Source organism: Podarcis liolepis, assembly GCF_965112155.1.
Source record: "Podarcis liolepis genome assembly, chromosome: 5".
NCBI classification, from domain to species: Eukaryota; Metazoa; Chordata; class Lepidosauria; order Squamata; family Lacertidae; genus Podarcis; species Podarcis liolepis.
Genome location: NC_139556.1, coordinates 79,610,963 through 79,634,425, shown reverse-complemented (window position 1 = coordinate 79,634,425; position 23,463 = coordinate 79,610,963). Strand labels below are relative to the sequence as shown.

General features: G+C 43.6%; 1 protein-coding gene across 3 annotated transcripts; it reads left to right on the top strand.

Moving 5' to 3' along the window:
* The first annotated feature begins 1,218 nt into the window (after positions 1 to 1,218).
* Positions 1,219 to 21,664, top strand: IGSF10 (immunoglobulin superfamily member 10). 3 transcript variants are annotated; one of them, XM_083503738.1, is made up of 7 exons: positions 1,219 to 1,779; positions 3,815 to 4,053; positions 5,904 to 6,033; positions 6,300 to 6,690; positions 9,416 to 13,798; positions 15,174 to 16,074; positions 18,448 to 21,664. In XM_083503738.1, the coding sequence occupies exons 1-7, from the start codon at positions 1,705 to 1,707 to the stop codon at positions 20,354 to 20,356; spliced, it is 8,028 nt and encodes a 2,675-aa protein (XP_083359864.1). In that variant the 5' UTR covers positions 1,219 to 1,704; the 3' UTR covers positions 20,357 to 21,664. The 3 variants fall into 3 exon arrangements, with proteins under 3 accessions (XP_083359864.1, XP_083359866.1, XP_083359865.1); XM_083503740.1 differs by having other exon boundaries at positions 5,861 to 6,033; XM_083503739.1 differs by lacking the exon at positions 1,219 to 1,779 and adding an exon at positions 1,797 to 2,018.
* Positions 21,665 to 23,463: the final 1,799 nt, after the last annotated feature.

Genomic DNA, 23,463 nt, shown 5'->3' with positions numbered 1-23,463 from the left:
AATTTGTTGGCACATGAATAGTCAGATTATATAAAGGGGAGAATGTTGAACTGGGAAAACTAACAGTGTGATGATGTTCTCAAGTATGTTTACTCAAAAGTAAGGCCCAATGATTCAAATGGGAAAACTTAATAAGGGAGCAAGCGGCACTGGATTTAGGGTGCTGCTGCGAGTGGTCCCCCCCCCCCACAGGGCACAGAGCCCAGTGGGCACAATATTGAGAAGATCCTTTTTTGGGGAGCCAAATTATGACTTCAAACAGGGTGCCATATTACGAAAGATTACCAAAGTCTGCCCTCAGGGCAATCCTATAGCACAGGCATGTCCAAAGTCCATTCTGGGGGGGGGGGGGGCTAATCCGGCCAGCTAGTTGGTCTAATCCGGCCCCTGCAGCAGTTTCTTTCCTGGGGTGAAATCCTAAAAAAACCCTCGACAAATTCAATCCTAAAAAAGGTCAACATCTTTGGTCGGCCCTTTGATCGGCCCTCATGGCTCTTCACTTCATCAAATCTGGCCCTCTTTGAAAAAGGTTTGGACACCACTACTATAGCAAGATCTACTGGGATAAACAGGGTTAGAATCCAGCACATCTCTGGCTGAAATACCCTGTGGCTGTAAGCCCTGAAAAAGGGGCATGAGGGCAGGCACAGCAGGGATTTTTTGTTAGGAGGGGGGCAAAGTTGTTGAGCTTCTCTTGGGAAATCACAGATAAAAATGTCCCATAAATTGGGATATTGCAGGGGGAGGGGGCAGGCTTCTGCTGGGGCGGGAGCAGAACCTCAGATAATTGAGTACTTCCAATGCTTTTCAATAATATTTCTAGCCACCCCCTTGGCTACACTCATGCCCTTTGTCCCATGAAGGTCCCCCATCTCTGAGGGAACCAGTTGAGAGGAGGGAAAATTAAAGGGTTGAGATGAGGAGGCTGAGATAACTGGTCCATCATAGGGGATACCCTTCTGATAATAGGTTAGCCGGGGTGTCCCCTCACCACACTTTAGATTTTCTGCGCTTGCTTTTTTTACGCCCTCTCACACGCTGCTGCTTTTTGAAGTCCTTTCTCAAGCGAGGAGCTCTGAAGGGCTTGGACTGAGGAGATAAAGGGACCCGTGAGGAGGGCGTCAAAGCGGCGCTGACCGAAGCAGCGCCCGGGAAACAGCGGGAGAGTCTGAAGGAGAGCGTGGGGCAGGGGCGCGAACGGAAGACGACCCGAGCGGGAGGCCGCTCTCGGGAACAGGCTAGCGGGCGCAAAGGGGCAACAGAGCCCGCGGCGGGGGAAAGACCCAGAGCCCGGCTGGGCGCCACGTGCGAAGCGTAAAGGCTTTGGAGCGCGCGAGGAGCCCCCCATTGCAGGCGACGCCTCCGCGCTCCCTTCCACCCCCCCTCGCTGGGAGGAAGGGGGCGTGTGAGCAAGCCCAGAGAGAGCGAGCCGGCCAGTGGACACCCCACCCCTCCACATTTCTCTTTGAGGCGATTCGGGGAAGCCCAGACGCTTGGCGAGGCTCCGGCGAGCGGAGCGCGCCAAGGCTTTTCCGTTTTTCGCCTGGCGAGGCGGCCAAGCCCTCTCTCCCTCCCTCGCGCCACAACAGGGCCGGGGGGCGTGTTTCTGGTGTTCCTCGCAAACTTCCATCCTCTCACCTCTGCGGCGGCTTCTCCCTCCCTCGCAAGCCTTAGGAAGCTCGTGAACTTTTTGCCTCTCCATTTATGAGCAGGATCTCGGTGGGCGGCAGGAGAAGATGGAGGGCTATTGAGGAAGAAAGAAAGGGGGATACAGCGCAGGTAAGGACAGTCCCTTCTACTCTCTTTCTGCTGGTTTTAACTCAGGTTCGTGGCAGTGGGCTCCATCCTTTACCCCCTCCGAAAGGACTCTGCAAAAGGCCACCTGTCAACTGAGCACAACCCTTCAATGCATCTGATAAAAGTGGACTTTAGTCCGAGAGAGCTTATGCCATAATAAACGTGGGTTTTTTTGTTTAAATCCGTGGGGAACTTTGGGTTGCTGCTGCAGCAGCCTGCAAGTGAGTACAGATTATTTCTGAGGCTGCTTTGGAGAACTTACTTGGGGGGTGCATGCTCTTTATTTGTAATTTATTTGCTTCTTATCTCTGTGGTGCATTTTTTAAAAATGGTGTGGTGCTATGGATTGCTTTCCAGAAGCCTGGCTTATCACTGAAAGAAGTTGGGTGGCAACTGCAAAAGGAAGGATGCCATTGGTGTCATTCATTGTTTTCAAAGGGTTTTACTTAGACTAGACGCACTGAAATCAATGGACCTAAGTCAGCCCTGTCTATTATGCACACAATGGGTCTGCTCCAAGGAGGACGAACCTTGGTGACAATTTAAAGGCTGCCGGCCGGACTTTTTCTTGTTCCCCGGCCAAGCATCCCTTTGGTCAAGTTACGCAATCGCTATTTTGTGCATACAGCCGCCGGCTTCTTTCATGCAGCAGACTACATGCACGAAGAGGGAGAAAACAAGTAATTAAGAGCAGATCTCCCAACAATGTCCGTGCGTAATGACGATCAGCAACCCTGTCTGCAAAAGGACAGCGACAAATTTCTCTTGTCTGTGAGGTGAATGTTGAGAAACTTGATCACCTTGCAGAAGCTACTGTGGCTGGAATGAGATAGGATCTGGGCTCTGCCATGAACTCACTATGCCTTATTAGAGATTTGGGGAGGAGAGGGGCTGGAATCAAAAACAGCAATCATTTCTGTTGTTGTTTTTGTTTAGTCGTTTAGTCATTTAGTCGTGTCCGACTCTTTGTGACCCTATGGACCAGAGCACACCAGGCACTCCTGTCTTCCACTGCCTCCTGCAGTTTGGTCAAACTCATGCTGGTAGCTTCGAGAACACTGTCCAACCATCTCATCCTCTGTTGTCCCCTTTTCCTTGTGCCCTCAATCTTTCCCAACATTAGGGTCTTTTCCAGGGAGTCTTCTCTTCTCATGAGGTGGCCAAAGTATTGGAGCCTTAGCTTCAGAATCTGACCTTCCAGTGGACACTCAGGGCTGATTCCCTTCAGAATGGATAGGTTTGATCTTCTTGCAGTCCATGGGACTCTCAAGAGTCTCCTCCAGCACCATAATTCAAAAGCATCAATTCTTCAGCGATCAGCCTTCTTTATGGTCCAGCTCTCACTTCCATACATACCTATCTATCTAACACTGTTTATTCAAATATAAGACTATTCAGTGCCCCTTTAATCTACAGTTGAACTCTGCTCTGATTCTGCAGCATTAACAAAACAGGAGGAGGAGGAAGGGGGCACTGCTTGTAAAATCTAAAAACCATGGAGAAAGTGGGATAAAGTTTAACTGCTGTCAGTCCTGTCATAGCTTATTAGCTTTCTTAACCACCACAGTCGTCTTCTCAACTTCTTGTGTTTTTTTTTCCTTTTTCTGAGTCCTAAATTACTTGGCAAAGAAGGACCCAACGTGTTTTTTGGCAAAGACAAACCACAAACAGATTTATGAACACTCTAAATAATGAAAGAGTGGGCTTATTTATTTGGAACAATAGACTCAGTAGCGTGTCAGATTTCAGTTTTTAATACCTGTCAACACGAACTCTCTCCCCTCCCCACATTCACTGAAAGAAAGAAGCTGCGAAGGAATGTTATTTTCTTAAAAAACAAACAAGAAACCCCTGCAGAGTTGTTGCGTGTGTGTGTTTTTTTAAAAATAATACGAAGGACCTTTCCTGTACTGTTTCTAAGGCAGGCTTTATTCTAAACAAGTCCTGAGGTCAAAGATACAAATTTGTGACGTCTCATCTTGACACGATAACTTGTGTTGTGTTCTCTTCCCTACAGTTTTGTTTGTCCACGCTTGCTGTTGCGTCAAGGTCTCCATGCAGGATGGAAGGAACAGGAAGACGCAACCCCTGTTTTCTAGGATTTCTGCTTGGGTTCTGCTGGGCCGCTTTTCCTCGCAGCAGTGCATGTCCTAAGCACTGCGCCTGCTATGTACCCACTGAAGTACATTGCACATTCCGGTATTTCACTACCATCCCAGCACAAATCTCCCCAAACGTGGAGCGCATCAACTTAGGGTAGGTTTACAACAATATTGCTTGAATTTGTAATGTGCGGTAAGGAGAACCAGTTGCCCCCACCTGCTACAACTAACGTGCCATAGGAGACTTAACTGGGGCACACACTTAGCCGTGAAGCCCCATTTCATTGACTTGGAAGAGATCAAAGACGACCTTGCTTCATTCCTTGCCAATCCGTGTATCAACTTTCACTTGAATTAAGCTCTGATTCATTTGATCGACTGAGACATTAACCAAGTTTGAACTTGCCTATGATGACAGGGTGGACCGTCTGTGTGTTTGTCATCACATGAGTTTTCTCTCTATCCCGTTTTGTTGTTTTTTCATACTGGCAGCCTTGTACCTGTTTTGGATGTGATACTAAACAATGCTTTAGCATTTCATACAGAAGCAACAACAGACCTGAGGCTCATGCACTTCTCCTCTTATGATGCAGCCACAAGATTATCAGAAGCAATGGTATCTAGGTTTTTGTTTTAAATAGCTAGAGTACATCCCTGGCAGCTCAGTGTCATGGGAATTGCAGGTCCCATGATGCTTAGTCGCCCTGGCTGCTCCAAGTATAGTAATCCGATGAAAGCCTCAGGGTTATCCTATCGAATACCATAGGTTTGGTATGACTGAAGAAAGGTCTGGGGATGCTGTTACTTATTTAAAGATTTCCTCCCCTTGCATTTCAGCCAAAAAAGGTTCCCAAAGTGGCTTACAAATCATTTCTTTTAAAAAAATGTTTCTGCCCTCAGATTTACGCTCTAAAAATGGACAGCACCAAAGGAAACTAGATAGGGAGGGAGAAGGAAATGAGCTGATCTGAGTAAAAGTTCTTAGTTACAGGTGTCTCTAATGACCAGTGCAGTTGATTACGAAAAAAGACCCGGAAAAGTGAATTTTCTTTTATATAATTTCTTCTTTCTTTTTGTAAAATCGCTTTTGTTGTGTTACTGACGATGTATTCTGACCTTGGAAAAAAAGCAATAAAAAATATTATTATTAAAAAAATAATAATAATGACCAGTGCGGATGGAGACATCAAAAATGGTTGGTCTGCACTGATCATTTGCTGCTGTATCCTGTAGTGCAGGACCTCCATACTCATGCAAACTCTCCTTACCTATCTGCACTATAGGTAGCTTTAGGGATAGGCATAGAATATGATTGCAGGGGAAGGCACCAGTGCCTGATTTGGATTCAGTAAATGATTTGTAAATGATTTGTGTCAATGTAGGTTCAGTACTCTGTTCACTGTGCAGGTTATGTTCAACAGCACTTTGGTGAGGGGAGGCCTTGGCTCTGCCTAGTGGACCTTCATACTACTTCCACTGAAATTTGCAAGCTAGCAAGGAGTCACTGTGACTGATAACTACAGCTGGACATGAACCCTTATTGTGAATACTAAAGAGCACTAAGAGGTTAGGCTTTAAGGTATAAGCCCTGCCTAAACTATTCCAGGGTCTTTGCTGATGACTTAGGAGGTATGCTTCATGGAAAGCTTGATAGCATTTTATTGTTTACATTGTGAATTCGTGAGTATCTACTATATAGTTTGGAAAGTTGTTGGTTTGCTGTGCTTTGGGAGTTCCAGCAGGGAAGTGGAATATATCTATTTTAAGTAAATAAAGCAACCTGTATAATCACAAGTCATAGGCATTCATTCTAGGGGTGCGTATACCTACGAATTTCCATCTGCCACTGTACTGAGAAAGCTATTCTGAAATTGACATGGCAAGTTTTAACTAAAATTTATTTGCTTATTTGCAAAAGAGAGACTCTGTTTTTGTTTGTTTGTTTTGCCTTTGAACTATAGCTGACTGACTAAACCCAGATCTGGAATGAAATGTTTGTTACAGTTACAACAGTTTGGTTAAACTGACTGAAACAGATTTTTCTGGCCTGGAGAAGTTGGAGTTGTTGATGTTGCACAGTAATCAGATACATACAATTCAAGACAGGACATTCTCTGATTTGCACCTGTTGCAGGTAAGAATGAACTGGGAATTATCCATCATTGGTTCTATATAGAGCTGTACCAAACTTTTACCTTCGGCCCTTTAAAAAACGAATAGCATACATACTATGGGTGCAGGTTTACAGCCTATCTAACTTCAGTTTTAAAAGTTGTTCTCACTGCTGAACCAGCTGCTCCCTTGCTTTAATGTAACATTTGAATCGGGGTTGCTTTTTATTCTTCAGATGGTGTTCCTATTTTGCTCAATTTTTTAATATTATTATTATTCTGTCAACAGGTCTTGAAGATGAGCTATAACAAAGTCAAAGTTATTGAAGCAGGCATGTTTCATGGTCTCGTGAGTTTGGTACGGTTGCACATGGATCATAACCAAATTGAATTTGTAAACCCCAAAGCTTTCTATGGCCTTACATCACTGAAACTAGTCCACTTGGAAGGAAATTTGATCAAGCAGCTTCACTCGGATACCTTCGTCACCTTGTGCTACCTCCAGATGTTCAAAACATCCTCCATAAAGCATATCTACTTGTCTGACAACTTGCTTTCTTCTCTGCCTCGAGACATTTTCACATATATGTCCGAGTTAGAAAGCCTCTACCTTCACGGGAACCCTTGGGCTTGTGACTGCGAAATGAAATGGTTTGGTGAGTGGGCGGAACGGCAGCCAGGTATCAAATATTCTCTTTTTATTTATATACTCAACTTCCATTTATTTCTGGAAGCATTTTTACCTTCCTCTGACAAGGATTCCAAAATGGTTTCCATAAAATAAAAAATAAAAATAGTAGAAGGATCATGTGGCTGTTAAATAGTCCATTTGAAGCCTTTGCGGTTACTCTGTGTATTGTATTATGTGCCAATTATCCCATAATGTAATAGCAATAAAGCAATTTAAGAACATATTATACCATTGATATCAGAAATCACAAAAATGCAGAACCACCGACAAAGAATAAAACATCATGCTAGCCATTGTCCAATAGTCTAAGCACTATTATTACGGGCTAAAAACAATCCACCACCATAATAGCAGAAACTGAAATATTGCTATCAATGTTTAAATGGTGTTAAAAGCAGATACAATTATGTTAAAAGGCTTGGGAGAACAACAAAAAAGTATTTGCTGTTGAAAATGCATTAATGTAGGTGACAGGTGAGACCCCACCCCACCCAGATAGCTTGTCCTGCAACAAGGGGACCACCAATAATAATTCCTTTTCCCCCAATAGCCACACTCTCTACTTCGTATTGAGAGGGTAAAGGTAAAGGGGACCCCTGACCATTAGGTCCAGTCGTGACCGACTCTGGGGTTGCGGCGCTCATCTCGCTTTATTGGCCGAGCTTCCGGGTCATGTGGCAAGCATGACTAAGCCGCTTCTGGCGAACCAGAGCAGCACACGGAAACGCCGTTTACCTTCCCACCAGAGTGGTACCTATTTATCTACTTGCACTTTGATGTGCTTTCGAACTGCTAGGTTGGCAGGAGCTGGGACTGAGCAACGGGAGCTCACCCCGTTGCACGGATTCGAACCGCCGACCTTCTGATCGGCAAGCCCTAGGCTCTGTGGTTTAACCCACAGCGCCACCCGTGTCCCACTCTTCCTCAAAAGGGCCATTGGTTCTGTTGGCAGTGCTACTTAACCAGCTATTTCCCCACAGAACATGTGTAAGAAAATACCTCAAACTGCCGGTGGTCTCCTTTAAGCTATTCTAATTTTCGCCAGCACGTCAATTTTCAGTGCCCAGGAATTACAGCACCGCAATAATTGTTAGGATTTTCAGCATAGCATCGTATACCTTAAAGAAAAGAAAATCTGAGAGACCACATCCTCCTTCCAATAAAATCTAATCCACTAGGGCTATCCCCTGATTAAATAAATCTTACGTTGATCAGACGCAAGGCTGGTGGTTCTGAAAAAGCACATGGATTTTGTTTTAAGATTGTGCTTGAGTACATCATGCCTGGCACATTAGATGAAGCTTTCCCTAAAGTGTGCCTGAAACCTAGTTTTTGTACAGTTTTACGGTCAACAGTACTTGTATTCACTAAAAAATCTGATGCCAGATTAATTGGGGTGTCCTTTTTATTAAAGAAAATGTTGCAGCCTTCTTGATCATAAATACAGAATATTTTGATGTATTTCATTTTACATTAGGGCACTTTCAAGTCTGCAGAGTCAGTCACATTTTCTTTGTTAATGGAACAGTAGAGTTTGCTATATTTGAATCCATTGTTTTCATAACTAATTGTAAACAGAAGGGATTTTCCCCCTGGACTGCTTCACCAAAAGATGTGTTTGACAAATGATTCCCTGGAGAGATAATACAGAAATGAGAATTTTCACCAAAATGATCTAGAGATTTGACAGCTCTTGCATAGAACTTCCACAGGAATCTAGCCTTTGTTCCTCTCTTGTTTATATTATCCCATAGTTATAAGAGAAAAATGCAACTTCCTCCCTCTTCTCTGGTATGTGGCAAGAAGCTTGTGTTACAAACTTCACATTATGGACCTGCCAAAAACTTTAAATGAATAAAATAGAACAATCTCAAATAAAACTGTGTCTGGCAAAATTCCTCTCCCAAATATGTATTTGCCGCCGTTTAAAGATATAGCCACAGATAGGTTACTGTTCTGATCCTACACCATATGTTTTTATTGCAAAAAGTTGTATAAATGAGTAACAGATAAAACAACAACGTGTTCTAATATATTTCCAATTACAATACCAAGTAGAAAAATGGAATACCTCTTAAAAATTATATGTTCAACTCTTGTTGGAAATAATTTGAAACCCATGGTGGAAGCATTCCTAACTAGTGGGGTGGGAGAGTAGATATTTTCTATCGTTGGGAACTATTTTGTTGCTAGACCGGTGGTGGGCAAGGAACGAACAGTTTTCTGAATGTAATTATGCATTTGCATGCCCATTAGAAAGTGGGGGGAAAGTCTATGGCCAAAAACATGCGCATTGAAGCAAGCTGGGGACTAGACATAACACAGGGCCAAAGTTCAGATTTCAACATAAACTTTGGGCAATGGGCATTAAACGTGTGGCCTTACCCAAATCTGTCTTCTCTGTTCTTGTGTAATTTTTCTAATGTCTACATCTAGCATCCTCTTGCCCTTGTGCTCGTTCTGAGGGTTGAGTCCGAGGCCTTTGTCCTTGTTCTAGTTCATTTCTGGTTCCTTTCTTTTCTATTCTGTAGTAACCATGGCTAATCATCAATTACTGCACTGGCTGGCTCCTAAACAGATCCAAATGATTGCTGACTGAGGTCTGTCATATTTCATGGACACCAGAAATCTCTATCGGCATAACAGGACCTGTTGCTTTTATGCGTGAATCAGTCAGGCAAAAATAATTTTTACTGTTTCTATCTCCTTTCCAGATGTTGTCAAGTGCAAAAAAGACAGAGGTGTTTCTGGTGTTCTGCAATGCCCATTGTGTGCCAATCCTGGAATTTTTAAAGGCAAGCGGTTAAGTGGCATGCAACCATCAGATTTTAATTGTGTTAAGCCAACTATAGATCCAGCCTTGAAACTGAAAAACATCACTGCTCCTGAGGATGGTGGCTTTACGTCAGTTTCTCCCAGAGATTTTATGGCTCCCATAGGATCCATGGTATTCAACATGACAGACCAAGCTGGAAATCGAGCAAACCTGATCTGCAATGTGCAAAAGCCTGCAAAGATGTCTCCAGTTACACTAAACAAAATCGACAACATCACAGTTCTTGAAGTATCCTTGTCAACATTCCTTGTGTGTAGCATTGACCACGAGTATATTCAGCAGTTGTGGAGCATCCTGGCCCTTTACAGCGATTCTCCGTTAAAACTGGAGAGGGAACTGTTATTGACAGAAGTGCCTTACATCAGTTATAAGTACAAGCAAACAGATTCCAAAAATGACGAGCTATTCACTGATGTAGAAGCTGAACTGAGAGCTGAGCCTTACTGGTTGATGCAGGGACAAGTTTCATTGCAACTGGACAGGACATCAACAACTCTCAACACTCTGCACATCCAGTATTTCACAAATGCTCAGATTGCCCTCCCGGTCAATCTCCCAAAACCAGAACGGCAAAACTGGGCCATGATCTTACGAGAAAACACCACAATAACTGAATACACCGTTTTAGTAGGGGAGTCTGTGGAACTGGACTGCCAAGTGCTTGGAGACCCTACCCCTGCAATTGAGTGGGTATTAGCAGATGGGAGCAAGATTAGAGCGCCATATATTAGTGAAGATGGGCGAATCGTGATAAAAAAATCTGGAAAACTCATGTTGCATGCAGCAGATAATTTTGACAGTGGAGTTTATCACTGTATAGGAACCAATTATGTTGATGCTGATGTCCTGACTGTTAGGATTACTGTGATAGATCCTTATATAGAACACAGCCATTTAAACGGCCCTCAGTTTTCCATATTTTTAGGTGACACACTTCACCTTCCATGCCCGTCTACAGGTGCCCCAGATGCCCCTGTTACCTGGATCTTACCTGAGCACATGGTTCTTCACCACTCTTCAAAAAACAAGCTTCTTTTTCACAATGGCACATTAAAAATACAACGGACAACAGACCGGGATGGTGGTTACTTCATGTGTGTCGCTGCTAATAAATATGGCGTTGATATTTTGGTTTACCAAGTAGTAGTTGAAAGGAATTTGAACAGGTCACAAAAACTCGATATTCAGCTAGAGGATGAAGCAGCAGATGGATCTGGCAATGAAGAGTATAAAGTTACCACCAAACCTCAAAATCCTTCATCTGCCAGGCAAACCCAAGTAACCAGCGAGGAACCCACTAAAGATTCATATATAAATCAGCCCACACAGAACAAAGCCAGTGCCAATCGCAAAGAAATTTACAGGCGCAACAAGGACAAGACGAACAAACGGTTTAGAGGGCGCCTGAGGCAATTTGATCCTTCCACTAGGAGAATTGATCCATTGCGCTGGGCAGCATTTTTGGAAAAAACGAAGAAAAAGGCCACTTTTCCAAGAAAGCAAGAAAATGCCACAGCAAAACCAACAGTAAAGGTTCTGTTGTCCTTAAAGACTTCTGAAAATCTGGAAGAGACATCTGGAGATGATATATTTCCAGAGGAAGGATTTATTCTACTAGCAACTAAAAGACCTGCGATATCCACTCTGAGAGAAGCCTCTGGAAATGTAGTGACAGCAGAATTTGGAAGCATGTCAAATGATTTCCGTTCTTTGGCAACATCCAGCATGGTTACAGAAACCACAACTCCAGTAACCAGCCCAGTGGTTATGAATTACAAGACGCCCAAGAACCAGAAGTTACTTGCAGAACTTAAACTTGAAAAAATGTCTCTCGAAGCATCTCACACACTATCTACCAACATGGAGCCATTAACAACACCATCTTATAGTCCACTAAGTACTTCTACAGAAGCTTTAAGTACTTTTCAGAGCTCGATATCATCTGGGAGAAACAATTTGCAACTAAAAGCCACACCAACAATCACACCAGCAATGAATATTATCAAGAATACCCTGTCTGCAGCTACCCACAAAAATACTGAAAAACCTGATTTATTTACAGAGGCTACTGAGAAAGTATCAAAGAAATCCAATCACCAGGTATCTCTAGTGACAACCAATGTTCCTGATGATGATGTATTTAGGCATATGTATGCTTACAGTACACAAAAAATAGTGCCTCGGTTACCTTCAAGCTCAACCATTGTCACTCACCAGCAGATTAAGGTAGTTGGGGGTGCTACAACTCACAACCCGCCACTCCCCCCCAGGCAGTATAGCAGACGAAGAAAAATCTCTAATAGAAGACGAATAATTAGACCTGGCCGTATTTCCAACATTGCAAGTCGTAAATTTGCTTTTGTTAAATCACGGTTTGCTCAAGCAAGTACAACTCTACCTCCTCCTGTAGAAGTGAGCACACCTGCCTTATCCCCTCCCAACAAATCTCTTGAACAGACTGTCTCTCAAGCTCCTGTTTCCACTTCATTTAAAACTCATCACCCAGAAGCAACCACTGTAAATCAGTTTGGGGCATTCTCAAGAAACAAACTGGTTGCAGCTGAAGAGCATACAACTTCAACAACAATCCCCTTCTATCCTGAAAGCACGCAAGTTGTATCGCACAGAGAAGTAAAATCTAGTGCAGCATTACAAGGAATCACCGACGCAAACCCATCATTTAGCATCAGACTCCCAATGGCGACTATCCATAGCCCCAGGACTGGCATGGAAACCACATCTGCCATGTCACCTTTGGTTATGAAATCTACCCTTTCCGCTCTTGGAACTAAGGCCTCTTCTGTTGTTCCAAGAGGGGAAATTCCTTTGCATAATTTCTTTGGAAGCAATGATGCACAAAAGCAGCTACTGGAGGAGGAACCCAATATGCAAACAAGCAGCGAACCCTTACCTAGAGTATCTGTTTTGCCTCTCCAAACTACAGTTCCAATGCCAGCATACACAACATCACCCACATATAAAAGTGCTGTTTCAAAGACTGAGAACCAAACTGATGATCCCCTAATTCAACCCACCAGTGACAACATGATGCTAGTAAAACTAGTCCCCCTGCTATCGCCTGATACTGCAGAACTGCCATCTTCAGCCTTTGCCTCCAATCTTACAACTGTTCTAGGAAAAGAAACAGATGCCGCCACCAGCATCCTACCAATTCTCTTTCCAGCTACTACTGTCCGTGTTAAAACTAACGTTGCCAGATTCAGAGCACTAAGACCAGGCAGAAGGAGGGGTCAGAGGAGGAGAAGGCCTCTGAAAAATCCCGTGTCTTCATACAGAAACATCATTCTCAGCAAAAGTTCTGCTACAGTGTCCAAAAAACCCACGGCTTCTCCTTCTTTAACAACAGCTGAAAGCATAAGGGAAGCTGCCAGCCCCCTAACAGATGAACTGTTTTCAAAATCCACTAGTATGGATGCTATTAGAACTACACCACGGACACCCAGTCTTGGCACAACTGACACAGTTGCAGAGAATAAATCCACACCAGCTACTCAGATAAGGAATATCCCTACCGAAAAGATGGTCACTACTGAGATAGCAGTGGGTAACTCGTCTTCTGAAAAACCTACGACTGTGGTCCCGCTCACTGTATCGTTCTTGGACACAGCCAGCACAATCTCAGTGATACCAGGCACATCCTTCATAACACAGGCACCAGAGTCCAGCAGACTAACTCTGGCTACTACAGTGGGTGCTGATAAGGAATCAGAACAGACTGTAGGATGGGAATCTACCAAAAAAGGCCAAACAACAAAAGCAGCTTTTTCTCTTAAAACTGAGATAAGTACCCAAACTCCTACTAATGCCAGATACCCCAGCACACAGTCTCCTAGCCCATTAGCACCCCAAACAATGCTCATGCCAGCTATCACACAAACCACTGCATCTCCCAGGCAGGGGGAACTGTCTTGGCAGGAGGCTACAGAAAGTGGCAAAACTTTCACGGTCAGCACATTGGGCAGATTTAAGTCCCCACAGAGCTCCACTCAATATACTCCTTTGTGGAGGAAGGATAAGAACAATCAGGTGAAGAATTGGGCTGAGAAGACCATAGACCAGGAAGTCACTACCACCAATCAGATAACCTTAGATTTGTTCCACCAACGCAGGGGGGCAAGACCCAGGATAATTGGAGGGAAACTGGCAGCGTTTACGGTCTTGGCTAATTCAGATGCTTTCATCCCTTGCGAAGCCAGTGGGAACCCTCGGCCAATAATACACTGGACCAAGGTATCATCAGGTACGTTTCTCAAGTTTACATGGAATCTCTCTTTTTCTTTTATTATATATACACAAGATACAAGCTAGGATGTAGTGTGGGCAGTATTAATATCTTAAGAATGCTTATAGCCCTAGGGTTGGGTTTTGAGGGTGCAATGAGAGCCATTGTGTTATAGTGATTCGTGTGTTGGGCTAGGATTGGGGGGACTCTGGTTCAAAAGTGTGTGGCCCTGGGGCAGCCATACTCTCTGCAATAGCTGCCTTCTCTACCAGGCAATTGTGAGGACAAAATGGAGAGCGGGGGAAAAGAACCACATGTATTGCCCTGAGCATCTTAGAGGAAATGTGGTTTTATAAATACAATCGTGCCTTTAAACACAGTTGTAGAAATCCTTTCTTCTTCCGTGGGACTTGAAAAGCAGTATTGGGGAGGGGTCATAACTCAGCAGTAGGGCTGGGCGATATATCAATATATCACCCAAAACCAGTTTGAAGTCCGTATTGTGAGATCGGTTTTATAATTTTTGACCTGGCAATATTTCACAAATCGTTATCTCTGTGTGTTTGTGTGTGTGTGTGCGCGCGCTATGCAAGCGCGCGCGTGCTATGCAAAAATGAAGATACAAGAGAAACTGTGAAGCCAGCCAGTGGCTGTACATAGCTCCATCCTTATTTCAGACTGATATATCACAATATTTTGCTGGGGATATATCACAATGTTGAAAACCAGATATCGCCCAGCCCTACTTAGCAGTAGGGTATGTGCCTTGCATGTGGAAGGTCCCAGGGTCAATCTCTGTGATCTCCAGATACACCTGGGAGAGGCTGCTGCCTGGAGAGCCACTGCCAGTCACTGAGTTAGATGAGCCAATGGTCTGACTCTGTATAAGGCAGCTCCCCATGTTCTTATTTTGATGCAGGGCTACAACTTTGATGACTTACCTGCATTTTACTTCTACTTACTATATAACTCTACATATGAAAGGATAATTTGAGTTTACAGCTGATTTTTTTTTGTTCCCTAATATATATGAAAATACCATATTTACTCGTCAAATGCACCATCAAATCTAACGTGCACCTCAATTTTCAGAACCTTGAAACAAAACAAAAAATTTGCTGGTGAATGTAAATGTGGCATCGAATCTAACGTGCACCTTAATTTCTGCAACACAATTTGACCAAAGAAGGTGAGCATTAGATTCGAGTAAATACGGTAGTTTGTTAAAGTAGGTTTTTTAGGATGAAAAATTTAGAAAAGGGATGAAGCACAAAAACAAAAGAAATGGAGTAAAAAAACCAAAATAAAAACCATTTGATTTGCCAAGCAAATAAAAAAAGGAAGATTTTCATACAGAGATTAGGCTAATTTTATTTCCATCTCTTTTAACTAGGGGTTGATGCGTCAAAACACAAGCGTGATAACAGATTTGAGGTTCTTCCCAACGGGACTCTCTCCATCCAGAACGTCAACATCCAGGACCGTGGACAGTACCTCTGTGTGGCTGCCAATCAACATGGCTCTGACAGGCTTCTTATCACATTGTCGGTGGTGACTTATCCACCTCGAATCCTGGAGGGAAGGTCCAAAATTATTACCGTTCACTCTGACAAGCCAGTAGCCCTGAAATGCACAGCCGAAGGCCGTCCCATTCCTACCGTATCATGGATCCTCGCAAACAAAACTTACATCTCAGAATCTTCTATGGGAAATGAGGCTGTTTCTGTGCAAGCAGATGGCACGCTGGTGATAAAGAAAGTCAGTGTTTACGACAGAGGGATTTACACATGCACAGCAAGCAATGCAGCTGGTTCAGATACAATGACGGTGAGGCTGCAAGTTATTGCTGCGCCACCCATTATATTGGAAGAGAAGAAGCAACGTATGTTGGAGAATATTGGGGGAAGCTTGAAGCTGCCCTGCACTGCCAAAGGAAACCCACAGCCCTACGTTCACTGGGTTCTCTTCGATGGAACAGAGGTGAAGCCTTTGCAGTATATAAATGGCAAATTTTTCCTTTTCCCTAATGGAACCCTTTACATCAGGAATATCAGCCCTTCTGACAGTGGGAATTATGAATGCATAGCCACCAGCTCCACTGGCTCAGAGAGGAGAGTGGTCATCATCCAGGTAGAACATAGCGATACAGTCCCCAGAATCACAGTTTCATCTCAAAGACTGACTCAGCTGAATTTTGGGGACAGGTTGCTTCTGAACTGCTCAGCTACAGGGGAGCCAAGACCCAAGATAATATGGAGATTACCTTCAAAAGCTGTTGTTGATCAGTGGCACAGGTAGGTCTCATGAAAATCGCAGCATTACTTATTTGCTTGATTAGCCACCATATTTTTCCATGTATAACACCCCCCCATGTATAAGACGCCCCCTATTTTGGGGGGCTCCAAATTGAGAAAATGGGGGGAGATTGTATCCATGTATAAGGCAACCCACAATTTTGAATATAATTTTTAAATAAAAAAAACCCTAGTCCTATACACGGAAAAGTATGGTATATTGTAACCATTGGATTTCACATTGGATAGTGTTGTGCTGGAGGAGAACGATAAAGCTTCTTGGACAAATGAACTGTTCTGCCTTTGTGTCAAAGAGGGCTGAATCAAACAAATGAATTTCTTGACACCCTTTGCTGAGCTGCTCTGGTACTTTGGTATGAAGGGTGTCGAGCTGTCATTTGCTGAGTGACTTGCAGAACAATCCAAACCCTCCTTACACCAGGCTGTGGAGTGGTAGTGGTTGAATTTGATGGAAGTGTTTCTCAGCCAACTCTGCTGGCTAAGTCAGCTCTCTTGCCAGCCGCCAGCCATTGCCCTGACCTTTCTACCCAGATGCTGTGAGAGGCACGACTGCAGATGCAGTTGTGGTCTTGGCATTCCTTTAAACTCCACTAACAGGTGTGGATGCTTTGGACTGCACCTTTAGATGCCAGAGCAGTACAGTGCTACAGTATTTAAGAATGAGACTGACGATATAAGGGTTGAAGCACATTTTACCATACTGTTCCAGTCCAGTTACAGATAGGTAGCCATGTTGGTCTGCCATAGTCAAAATAAAAAAATTCCTTCCAGTAGCACCTTAAAGACCAACTAAGTTAGTTCTTGGTATGAGCTTTTGTGTGCATGCACACTTCTTCAGATACACTGAAACAGAAGTTGCCAGATCCTTCTATATAGTGAGAAGGTGGGGAGGGGTATTACTCAGAAGGGTGGTGGGAATGGGAGATTGGCAGATAGCTGAGATGAGCCTGTTGACGACTCTTAACGACTGCAATAGGTCTTACAGGAAAAGGCAAGGGGTGAGAAGGTGAAAAATGGCTTAGTCATGTATAATGAGATTCCCACCACCCTTCTGAGTAATACCCCTCCCCACCTTCTCACTATATAGAAGGATCTGGCAACTTCTGTTTCAGTGTATCTGAAGAAGTGTGCATGCACACAAAAGCTCATACCAAGAACTAACTTAATTGTTCTTTAAGGTGCTACTGGAAGGAATTTTTTTATTTTGTTCCAGTCCAGTTAGGGCTGTCTTCACCACAGCCACTTCAGGGACAAGCAAGGCTCCTATGAGCTCTTGTTTGTAAATGTATTATTTCCATTAAAACCTCATTCCTAGGTTGGGTGGTTGCAGCTCCACAGCATCAATATCATAGTATTTTATTTTATTTTGGACGAGTTTGCTTTAACTCATAGTAATACAGTTCTGCCCAACATTTTGGCCACTAACCATCAATTGAGTTCTTAAGTGAAGCCAGTGGTTTCCATATTAGAGCTTGGCAGTAACAAATCTTGTGATCTCTAGACTGACCTAAACAAAGCATCTAAATCCAAACAGATTGCAGATCCCTGGAGTCTGGTCCACATAATTAACATCTGCCAGCTCTCTGCAAGGCTTCCAAACAGAATGAGCAGAGGAGTGATATGTTTGCACTTTCCTGATCCAAAACTAGTGCATGTCATATAAAGAACAAGTAGGCTTGCAGTTCGCTCTTACATTTGACAAAGGAAATTTCCCACCAAGTCAAGCTGTACCTATAGATGGAGGGAGAGGGGCTTCCAAAGGCTTCCACACAACCTGGAATCCTGCACAATTCTGATATAAGCCAACATGGAAGCTTTTGCACATACATCTATGTGTGTAGCCCCCCCCCCACCTTTGCGCAGAAGTTCACACAATATGCACAGTTGCCATGGGAGGAGTTGCTTGATGCAGCCGTACTCTCCACTCATGACTCCGAAGAGGACTCAAAGGAACTTCCAAATGCTTCTACTCAATGCACTCATATCTTAGCTTGTCTTTAATGTCATTGAGAATCAGCAGTTTTACAGTTATGGTCTCCGTATTTTTTGGCATATAATATTCTGGTTGTGGGCTTCCCATAGGCATGTGGTTGACCGCTGTCAAAACAGAATTCTGGACTAGATGGGCCTTTGGCTTCTCCCAGAAGGGCTCTTCTTATGTTCTTAAGCAGGCATAGGCAAACTCGGCCCTCCAGATGTTTTGAGACAATTCCCATCATCCCTGACCGCTGGTCCTGTTAGCTAGGGATGATGGGAATTGTAGTCCCAAAACATCTGGAGGGCCGAGTTTGCCTATGCCTGTTCTTAAGTATACTGGACTAAATACCTTTCCTTTCTTCCATTGCTTTTTAGAATGGGGAGTCGAATCAATGTGCATCCCAATGGATCCTTGGCTGTTGAAAGAGTCACAGAAAAGGATGCTGGTGACTATATATGCGTGGCTAGGAATAAAATGGGAGACGACTTGATCCTAATGAAAGTCAGCGTGACAATGAAGCCTGCAAAAATTGATCAAAAGCAGTATTTTAAGAAACTGGTGCCTTACGGGAAGGACTTGAAAGTGGACTGCAAAGCTTCCGGGTCCCCTGAACCGGAGATATCTTGGAGTTTGCCAGACGGCACAATGATCAACAACGTGATGCAAGCAGATGACAGTGGGCACAGGTCTCGTAGGTACACACTGTTTGACAACGGGACACTGTATTTCAACAAGGTGGGAATTGCTGAAGAGGGCGACTACACGTGTTATGCTCAAAACACACTTGGGAAAGACGAAATGAAAGTGCACATAACAGTGCTAGCAGCGGCGCCACGGATCAAGCAGAATTCCAAGACCTATGCAAAAGTCAGAGCAGGAGACACTGCAGTTTTCAACTGTGAAACCACTGGTCAACCTAAGCCGAACATTTTCTGGTTGTTGCCTTCCAACGACATGATTTCAGCTTCCAATCACAGGTATTTTCTTCATGTTAATGGATCCTTGTCCGTCACAAAGGTGAGGCTCATAGATGCTGGAGAATACATATGTGTTGCTCGCAACTCTGGTGGAGATGATACAAGGCTTTATAAACTTGAAGTAATCTCTAAACCGCCTCTCATCAATGGGTTGTATACAAACAAGACTATCATTAAAACAACAGCCATAAAACACTCAAAGAAACAAATAGACTGCAGAGCTGAAGGGACGCCCTTGCCCCAAATCATGTGGATTATGCCTGACAATATTTTCCTAACAGCCCCATACTATGGGAGTAGAATAACAGTACACAAAAATGGGACTCTTGAAATTCGTAACGTAAGGTCTTCAGATACGGCAGAGTTTGTCTGTGTGGCACGTAACGATGGCGGAGAAAGCATATTGGTGGTCCAGCTGGAGGTGTTAGAAATGCTTAGGAGACCAATGTTCAGAAATCCATTTAACGAGAAAGTAATAGCAAAGGCTGGGAAAACTGCCTTTTTGAACTGCTCTGTAGATGGAAACCCGCCTCCTGAGATAATCTGGATGCTACCCAATGGAACAAGGGTTTCCAGTGGTTTTAGAACACTCCATTACTTCTTGGGGGACAATGGCACCCTTGTCATCTACAGTCCTTCCAAAGCAGATGCAGGCAAGTACCGGTGTGCTGCTAAAAATAAAGTTGGCTACATTGAAAAGTTGATCATATTGGAAGTTGGCCAGAAACCCACCATCTTTATCCACCCAAGAGGAACAATAAAAAGCATAAGTGGGGAACCATTATCCCTTCACTGTCTTGCTGGCGGAAGCCCCAAGCCAAGCATAATATGGACAGTCCCCAATGGTGATGTCCTAGACCGGCCTCAGATTAATGGGAGATATATGTTACTGGAAAATGGCACCCTCATTATCAGAGAAACCACCATCCACGACAGAGGAAGTTATGCATGCAAAGCTCAGAACTACGCTGGTGATTCAACGGTAGTTGTTTTTGTAATTATTGTGGCACACCCGCCACGGATTACAAACAGACCGCCAAGGAATATCCGCACAGTGGCTGGGGTACCAGTTCAGCTTCACTGCATGGCACTGGGAATACCAAATCCAGAAATTACATGGGAGCTGCCTGACCACTCGTTACTTTCCACAGGCAGCAAAGGCCGGCCATCTGGAAGCGAACTTCTCCATCCACAAGGAACATTAGTAATTCAGAATCCAAAGCTGTCAGATGCTGGCATCTATAAGTGCATGGCTAAGAACCAGCTTGGCAGCGATTCCACAGTAACATACGTTCAAGTTATCTGAGATGAGAAATGCAGCCTGAACAATTGATAACAAAGGGTAATCAGGAGCCAAAGTTTGGCTTTCGAAGATGTTTAATCAAAAGCAGTCATGTCAGATGCGTTAAAATTGCAATTCTCAGTTTACAGTAGACACAGTAACAGACTGAAAGATTTGGAGAAAAATTGTATCATGTTCCGATATGAATATATTAGAGGTATTTTTAAAGTGACATTGAGAACTTAAGGCACTTACATCTTGACTACAGACAGTCAAATGCATCGCAATATAACTTGAAATATTTAGTGCAAGGATGGGTTTGTTAAAAAGTTGTTTCTTACTTCCCATTTGGTAGTAGTACAAGAAGTATGAAATATAAGATACGTAAAGAAAAAAGAAGAAATGGGATGGCTGTTCGTTACCTTGTGGACAAATATGAATATTTTGTATCTATCTAACAATTGTTGTTTTTTTAAAACAAAAAGGTGCTGCCAGTTTTGTAATACTGAAATTTAGTTCTTTCACGCAGGAGTCCTTTTTTGTGGGGCAATGGAAGAACCAGTAGAAAATAGTTTAATAGGGTTGTGTGTTGGTTTTTTAAAGACAATATGGATTATTTTTGTAAAATAAAAAAGCAATCAGATCTGCATATAAAGAAGTGCAGATGTATAATTGCCATTCAACTGCTAAACATTTTACATAAAAAAGAATATAAAGTGCCTTTAAGTTTAATAAGTATGCAATGCATGAGCAGAGACTGAGGAGGAAGCAGTAGGACAGTGTACTTTTCTTCTTGCTTGTTCTGGGCACCTGGAGGCACTTTGGCTGAAAAATTGATGCAAAGAAAGAACCTTTGCTCTACTCCAACAGAATACAGCTGTCTCCAAGAAATTGCGCCGGGTACCTTATTTATTTATTGTAAATATTTTTATATTGCCTGTCAATTAAGGTATATTCTTAGGGCAGCCACAAAAGACATCTGTTTATACGTGCCACATAGGATAGAACTTTGACTCTAGTGATATAAGGCTGTGCTCTGTCAGAGTAGGAGAACTCTGGATCCCAGACCACAGGCTATGCCAAGACCCTTCAGGCACAGAACTCCCACTGCATTATAGACTGCTGACCATACATGATTCTCCGCATCTAGCTTGTTGCAGAACAGGTGAATATGCAGCTAACATGGCACAAATCTTGATCCACCAGCCTAAGCCCACAACTGTTGTGTGACGCTGTACCTCCAAGAGGGAAAGCAAGAATTAGCAACCTTTTTCTACATGCTTAAGATGCTAGCTACTTTATTGGGACCTAAATAAAATTCATACTTCTAAACTCTTTTAGGAAATGTGCATTTAACTGAAAATCTGAAAATGGCATACCTTTTCCTGGTATGTCTGAACTATAGGAAATTGTGGTTTATTCTTACTGGCTGGTTAAAAACACACACATAAGGATCATAAAGTAGCAGACTTAGATATAGTTTACCTGCTCCACTCCTGGATCTGAATGCATGTTTCACTTATCTTATCTTGCCTCTCTGCCAATGCCAAGAGATGATGGCAACTCCATCACACTGCCTCCTGCAAATATTACAACCACTATCATGCCAGTTGACTATGGGCAAAACTATAGCAGGAACAGCCTTTCTCCTGATGGAAATACAGTGGTACCTCGGGTTACATACGCTTCAGGTTACAGGCGCTTCAGGTTACAGACTCTGCTAACCCAGAAATAGTGCTTCAGGTAAAGAACTTTGCTTCAGGATGATAACAGAAATAGTGCTCCAGCGGCACGGCGGCAGCAGGAGGCCCCATTAGCTAAAGTGGTGCTTCAGGTTAAGAACAGTTTCAGGTTAAGAATGGACCTCCGGAATGAATTAAGTAGTTAACCCGAGGTACCACTGTATGCTGTATTCCCAGATTTGGTCTTTGCTGGGTCGAGGACATCCAGAACCTGAGCAGATAACAGGAACACCTTGACAGTATTTTCCTTTGTTCTGCAGTGGAGGATCTGTTTGGATGCAAAACTTTCACAATATCCAAGAGAAAAAGAGTTCCACAATTGTGAGCAGCACAATGTAATAATATTACCCAATCATGTGAAAACAGAATGTTCTGGTGTGATGTTTTTAAGGGTATAGAGCACTGGTAGGGAACCTATGGCCCTCCAGCTGTTGTTGAGCTCTTATCACCCCCAGCCACCATGGCCAGTGGTCAGGATTGGCTAGAGATGTCGTCCAACAACAGCTGGGCGGCTACTGGTCTAGAGCAATCACAACCTGTCCTTAGCCTCTGCAGTCAAGTTCCAAATCTGTAAGAATGAAAGAGCTGCGTCAACCAAGGTTGAGAACCTGTGACTCTCTAGATGTTGTTGGGCTCCAATCCCCATCAGCACCAGCCAGCATGGCAAACGGCCAGGAAGCTATAGTCCAAAAACATTTGGAGAGCAGCATCCATAATTTTTATATTGCTCTAATGGAAGGTTCATCTTTTTCTTGATCCACGTAAAGAGAAAATTAGGCTTTGCTAGCCATGTGTGTACAGTAAGCCCGCAACTTATGTGCATTACTAAGTTGGTAAAGACGGTTCCAGATGCATTTGGATGTGGCTGTGTGGGAAACAGAATACTGATCTGACCACAGGGCTGTCTTACCTATAGGCGCTAGGGGTGTAGGGCACCCGGGCTCTCACGGGCCCCAGGTCGAGAGTCCAGGGCCCAAGAGTTGAGTCTGGGGAAGAGCCCATCAGTCGGTCGGAGTGGGCTCTTCTGCTGTGGGCGGCTCTGCGCTGTGAGTTTGGGGGCAACTGAGCCAGTGAGATGCTGAGGTGGGCAACTGGCTCCACCCTCCTGCGCAACTGGGGGAGAGCGCCGGGCAGATCTTTGCACCCCAGCACTGCATATGCTTAAGACAGCCCTGTCTGACCCATTAAGGTCATTCTTGCGTACTTATTTAAACTCCATTCTAAAAGTCATGTGCATGAACAGGGTTCATGGAGAGAAAATGTCCCCAAAGCGTGAGTAAAATAGTTTCGACAACCATTAATTCAGGTGTGCTCTTTAAACAATTTGATGTCATGTTTAAACCAGGATGGTAAAATCCCAAGAAGATTATCAACAAAAGAACCCATCCA